This window comes from Microtus ochrogaster, unplaced genomic scaffold (assembly GCF_000317375.1).
Source record: "Microtus ochrogaster isolate Prairie Vole_2 unplaced genomic scaffold, MicOch1.0 UNK44, whole genome shotgun sequence".
In the NCBI taxonomy this organism is placed as follows: domain Eukaryota; kingdom Metazoa; phylum Chordata; class Mammalia; order Rodentia; family Cricetidae; genus Microtus; species Microtus ochrogaster.
In genome coordinates, this window is record NW_004949142.1 from 997,972 (window position 1) to 1,004,354 (window position 6,383).

General features: G+C 50.6%; 1 protein-coding gene across 1 annotated transcript in view; it reads right to left on the bottom strand.

The window, feature by feature from the left end:
• Positions 1–6,383, bottom strand: part of LOC101996284 (alanyl-tRNA editing protein Aarsd1) — a 10,266-nt gene that overhangs the window by 859 nt on the left and 3,024 nt on the right. Inside the window, exons 3-11 of the mRNA XM_005369064.2 lie at positions 5,702–5,861; positions 3,834–3,891; positions 3,104–3,260; positions 2,893–3,009; positions 2,626–2,756; positions 2,238–2,304; positions 1,975–2,066; positions 1,545–1,599; positions 695–789 (exon numbers count right to left, since the gene is read on the bottom strand). Coding sequence (XP_005369121.1) covers positions 695–789; positions 1,545–1,599; positions 1,975–2,066; positions 2,238–2,304; positions 2,626–2,756; positions 2,893–3,009; positions 3,104–3,260; positions 3,834–3,891; positions 5,702–5,861 — 932 coding nt within the window. The remainder of the gene's footprint in view (positions 1–694; positions 790–1,544; positions 1,600–1,974; positions 2,067–2,237; positions 2,305–2,625; positions 2,757–2,892; positions 3,010–3,103; positions 3,261–3,833; positions 3,892–5,701; positions 5,862–6,383) is intronic.

A 6,383-nucleotide genomic window follows, 5' to 3' on the forward strand; every position in this document is an offset into this window, starting at 1 on the left:
TGTAGACCAGGCTGGTCTCAAACTCACAGAGATCCGCCTGCCTCTGCCTCCCGAGTGCTGGGATTAAAGGCGTGCGCCACCACCGCCCGGCTGGAACACATATTATTTATCACCAATAATGACTGAAACTTTAATGCTCAAAAGAACAGGAGTCATATATCTCTGGAGGTAATTAAACAAGAAAATAAGCCAGGCATGGTGGTACACACTCAGGAGTGGGCAGTTTTGTGGGCTGTCACCCATGCTAGGGTGGGCTTTGGTGATGCACCTGTCTTTGAGCCATCTCTGCTCCTGTAAGTAACCCCAATAAAACTCCTTGTTTCACCATGTAAGACTTTGGTCTGTTGCTGGATCCCAGTCTGGGGTGAGGAGACAGTTGTTTTCTAATTCTCCAGGAAGTGTCACATTAACACCTACTTCTACGGATCAAATTTTCTTTAAAACAAACAAAAAATCCCTGTGGTTGATTCTCATTCTGCCACTTTAACTACGAGACCTCAAATGCAGGATGTACGGTCCCTAATCCATCAAATGAGGAGTGCTGGCGTCAGCCCACACCTGCTCGGCCGGCCTCACGTCCTATGTGAACCAAGGCCACCACGGATGTGATGCCCTGCTTCCTAGAACATGGCCGCATCAATGTCAGAAGGACACAACTTCCCCACCCACTGCACAGGATCTCGTACCACATTACCTGGGCCCCAGGGTCTCCACAGCCTCCGCTGGCCCTGCCAATAAGAAGAGTCCAGCACCTTTCTCATCCCCCACAGTTAAAAACAGGAGGGTCTCCTAGGAGGTAAGACAAGGAGGTGAGAACACAGGGGGTCAACTCACTAGGGCCCATACTCTCCTGAGTCCAGAACAGGCAGCTCCCTCTAAACCAGAGACGTCAGTGATGCCAATGGCATAGCCTTCCTTCACTCTGGCCCAGAAAGCTTTCTGAGAACAGTCAGGAGGTTAAACACAAAGAGGAGGCAGCAAGCTGCTGACTGTCGTGGTCTCACAACCACCCTCCCCATCTCTGCTCTACCAGACACCCTATCTGCCAGCCACTATGCTCCTTGGCTACCTGCATACCTCTAAGCAGGCCTCGTTCCCTGTAGGTAATGGGTTCTGCCTCCAGCATTTATCACTTCAAATTATAAATGCTGACAGACACATGTCTCTCAGGCTAGAACATGGCTCTCTGAGAATCAGTGCTATGTAGAAAGCAGAATTACATTAGCCCCAGGGAGACATTCCATAAAGGGTTTAAAAGGGCAAAAGAAACCTGGCAATCACCTGTGCTAGACCATAGGGATGAAGAAAGGCAAGTGAGGCCTGAGGCAGAGGCCTCCGAGGGTCTCTCAGCACACAAATCTAAATCTTCCGAGCTTCCCTAACAACAGAGCTGGGGTCGTGGCTAGTGTTAGGAAAAACAATCTGGGTGAAATTTTTTCAGCTCTTCATGTGTTAACCTGAAGGGACTCAGGCTAAGCTGACTCCCTCAGTTCTACCTCCCAGAGCCTCTGCAGAGTAGAGGAGGACTCTCTCATTCCTCTTACCTCTGACCCAATCTCATTGGCGATGATATTCATGAACTCAGAATCACCCTCTTTCCTACAACAAAGGACACAGATATGAGACCCAGGATGAGGCAGCTCTGTGTCACCATCTCAAGGGAAGGAGCCAGGCCAACAACGGACAGATCTCATTGCTTCCCATCTGAGCACACAAAGTTCCAGACCCCTCAGCATAGAGAAGATGCCCTCAGCCTCAGCAGTTTACACACAAAAGATCTCCAAGATGCTGGCTGATCTGTGAGATGGTGAGGGAAGCCAGGAAAGGAGCTAACGAAGCCGACAAAGTCAGATCCAGCAAGTCCAGTAACACAGCTCCTGCAGTCTATTCAGCCTAGTGCGCGGCTTAGCAACCCACGTCCCACTGTGCACTGCCCCTCATCCCTCTGCCTGTCTCCAGCCCCTCCTCTCTCACCTGTGTAGTGTAACCACACTTCCCCAGTCTGGGCTGCTCCTGAGGCTGTGGGCAGCGTGCACAGCCAGGTCTCGGAGGAGACACAGGTTGTTCTGAAATGGATGCGAGAACTCAGAAAGGTGTGAGAGACAACAGAGGCACCATTCCCTCTCTTCCTGTGCTGCCCTCGAACCCCCCTGATAATCCACACATTGGCCCAGGCTAGAGGCTGAGTCCCGAGTCTCCCTGGCGGAGCCCAGGCCCTCTCTGCTCCCCATAGTCACCTTCTGCAGAAGCTTGGTGGCATTCTGGAGCTTCTTCACTGCTTCCACGTGATCCTCGGCTCCACACCTATAAGACAACAGTTAATGGAGACTGGCCAACTGTCCAGTGCTTCCAGAGTTGGGGGGGCAGCGCCAACCAACAACCTCTCCTTGCTGGGGTGCCTTCCTCAAGATGGGAGCATTCAAAGGGTCCCTTAAGCAACTGAGAGACAGGATAGCAAGGAAAAAACTATTGTGTGTGGGTCTGAGCTGCTGTCCAAAGCACCTCACCCTTCAGAGAGGTAGATTACCCCATCTACCCGGCAGGTGCAAATGCTAAGTGTGTGTGTGTGTGTGTGTGTGTGTGTGTGTACAGGCCTGGGGAGCAGGGGCTGGGGACGGGGCCTACTTCAGCAGTGTGGTCAGCGCTTTCTCTCTCCCATGACTTCGCTCCATCCACTTCAGTACCCGGTGCCCAGCCAGAAATATCAGGTTGCTTTTGTTCTTTTTCCCTTTCTCAGTGCCCAGAATCTTAATGACCTGCACAAAGGGGATAACACACAGACACACACCACAGTGGCTCTTAGGGCTCCACCACAGTGGATCAGACTCACCTGCCACTGCCAGCCTGCTCCCCAACAACCCGGCTCACACTCCACAGCCCCTCCACACTTACCTGCAGGTCACTGAGATTGCTCACGTGGGTCCCACAGCACATGTTGGAATCGACACCCTCGATGGTAACAACGCGAATGGGCCCGGCATGGTCATCTGGGAGACCCCGGCCCCTCACCTAGAACAGGGGGAGGGAACAGGGCTGTCTGAAATTTGATGAGGAGCCCTTGAAGAGCCACTCTGTGGACACTGGTGCCTGCCTCCCGTCTCACCTGCTCCACCTCAGGGTCATCCAGGCTCAGCTCTCGCACACTCACAGGAAGCCGATCTCTGATTTTCTGGTTGACACTTTGCTCAATGGCAGCTACCTGCTCTGCAGTCACAGAAGGGCTGTCCAACTCAATCACACTCCGGAGTCTCCCTAATTCCCTGCCAGGAAAAGCAGCAGGGACACAGCAAGCTGAAAGTACGTGAGGAATGTTCACACTGAGCCTGTAATCCTAGGGCTTAGGATACAGAGGGAGAGGACGGGACTGTAAGGTTGCCTTCCAATACCCAGTGAGTTCACGTTTCTAGAACAGCAGGGGTACCTATCATCTCATACTCAGGAAACTAACTGCTGTGAACTCCAGGCCAACCTCAAACTACAAAGCCAGCCTGGGCGATATAGAAAGACTCTATCTTAAAAAGTAAAAAAAAAATCCATAAATAATTGTATTGAATCCACACACAAAAAAATCCCATAGGTAGGGAGCGCCATTCCCATTTTGCAAATGCAGCACCAATAAGAACAGTACCACACTTAGCTCTGGGCTCTAAACTCTGTGTTCTTTCCCAAGCAGGCAGATGCCCCTGCTCTCATCTCAAGTTTCTCCTGAGAAACACAAAGTTTGCCCATGACCCCTCGGTCTTCAAGAAGAAAAGACGGGCAACCTATCCTGACCCATCGCTGGGAGCAGAGGTGGGAGCCAGGGACCCATCCTAAGTGTGCCTTGGACTCACCAGGACGTCGTCTTCAGCCCAAAGAGATGGTCAGCTACTGCTGTGATGAGATGCTGCCCTGAACAGGAGCAAGAGACAGGAGCGAGTTGAGAAGCCCAGCCACACAGCCCCATGACAGGAATTCCCACTGAAGGACTGCCAGGCATTTTAGATACATGACTGAAAATCACAGGGGCTGGGGGTCCAGCTCAGTGGCAGAGTACTTGCCTAAGCAAATGAATGAACATAAGTCAATTCCTAGCCCTGAAGAGGGGGAGAGATCATCATGAGAATTCTCCCATCAGCTTTACAGGACTATTTCATAGTAATTTGCCAAGGCAGAATAGCTCCTCAGAGGTGGGATCTGAGCTGAAGTGCTGGGGTGTCACTGAGTCACTTGACAGATGTTTACTGAGCACCTGCCACATGCAGAATGCAGGCCTTGATGTCAGAGGTGCAGCTGCACTCCTGACTGATGAGAGGGGAAAAGACAAGAAAAGGAAAAGGGGGCTGGAGAGACAGCTCAACGGTTAAAGCACTGTCAGTTCTTCCAGAGGTCCTGAGTTCAATTCCCAGCAACTGCATGGTGGTTCACAGCCATCTGTAATGTGATCTGGTGCCCTCTTCTGGCCTGCAGGCATACGTGCAGGCAGAACACTGTGTACATAATAAATAAATAAGTCTTGGGGGGAAAAAGAAGAAGAAAAATTAACTAGGACACATAAGGAACAAACAGTCAAAGCCTGAGGAGGAAAGAGGCCTGATCTGTGCAGTAACATATTCAAATGGATGAGTGCGATGGGGTGCAGGCAGCAAGCTGTGGAGAGCCCGGTGAGGCTGAGAGGCCCCGTGATGCCGAGCATGTACAAGAGCAGTCCTGCCAGGGCTGCAGGCCTCGGAGAGGAGAATGGCTTTCCACACAGAACCACAAGGGACTGAGATGATCTGATTTTCTTCTGAGGCTCAGGACATGGCACTGTGACAGAGGCCCCGGGTTCAATCTCCAGTACAGCAAGAAAATAAAAGATTGCTCTATGGCATGAGGCCCTGTATTTAAGCCTTAATGTGAGGAAAGGAAGGCTGTTTGGACTGATGTACGGAAACAGAGGGGCAAGGAGCAAGACTGGAGGTGAGGGAATCAGCCAGAGGTCCACAGGGAGGAAGACGAGGGCTGGGACAAGGACAGCTGTGTGGACGGAAGGAGAAAGATCCCTGAGGATAATCAAGACCAGACTTGGCTCAGAGTCTCCAAAAGGGGCATCGATTTGAATGACCGCGGAAATGCTGATGCCCAACACTATATTCATGTAAGCCCAAGGAGAAGAGAACAGCGTTCCCATTTCATCTTGAGACATTATGAATCTGAGAACCTACAAGACATCCAGACAGAGACATCAAGTGAGAACATTCCAACCAGCAGGAATGAGTGGCCATGGTGGCTCATGCCAGTAACCCAGTATTCAGGAGGCAGGCAGTCAGCCTGATCTACATATTGAATTTCAGGCTAACCAAGGCCACATAGGAAAACTGTCCCCCCCAAAACAAGAAAGGGCTGGCAAGATGGCTCAATGAGTAAGGTGTTGCCGGACAACCTGAGATCAACCCCAGGACCCATACGGTTGAAGGAAAGAAATTCCCACAAGTTGTCCTCTGACCACTACAGGCATAATGTGACATGTTCATATCCCCTCCATGATAAATAAAACATATTTTTTAAATGGAGGAGAAAAAGCGAATAGCTCTTCCAGGACTTTAATGTTCATGGTGTTTTCATGCTTACCGTTTGCTGCCTGAACCAAAGCTGATGCTAGGTAGGAGAATGGAAACCCCACCTCCGTCACCATGACACTGCGGTTCTTCCCTGTGCGTCCCCGGCCCGTGGCCCTTACCTGAATGCTGCTGCATGTGATCGAACCTCCGCTCCCAGTCCACCCGGACCTGGACCTGGCTCCCAGGGGATAGAGCTGTCTGTGTGAAATGATCAGCCTGGGCCCCACGGCGGGTCACTCTCAGCACAGAGATGTCATTGATGGTACCACGGTCATCAGGCTGGGGGGAGAAAGTCATCAACACTAGGGCAGGTCTCACCCTACCAAGATGCAAACCCTCAGGGGAAGCGCTCAGACGAGGAGACAATGTCAAGTGAGGTGGACCCACTTTATTCTATGACAGGATTTCCTGTCCTCTTTCTCAACACCTACACATGTTCTTTAGGGCAGAACAGCAGAATTAAAACAAAAAGAAGTACAGTGTTAAAGATGCTAGTAAAATCCAAAAATCTTTAGTTCTCATTGTTGTCACCTTAGATTATCTAGAGACTATTATTAATAGTTCTAAAGTGACCCGAGTGCTCCTGCCTTTAACCACTCAGTCCTCAGCACTGACGTCACAATTAGATCCAACGATATTCGTCATTTAGGAAACTACCAAGTGCCAGCTGTTCACAACAGACTGTGCCACCAAATAACACGATGGGATAAGACACATAGATCACACCACAGAAATTATATCCACCAAATAAGACACATAGATCACACCACAGAAATGATATCCACCAAATAAGACACATAG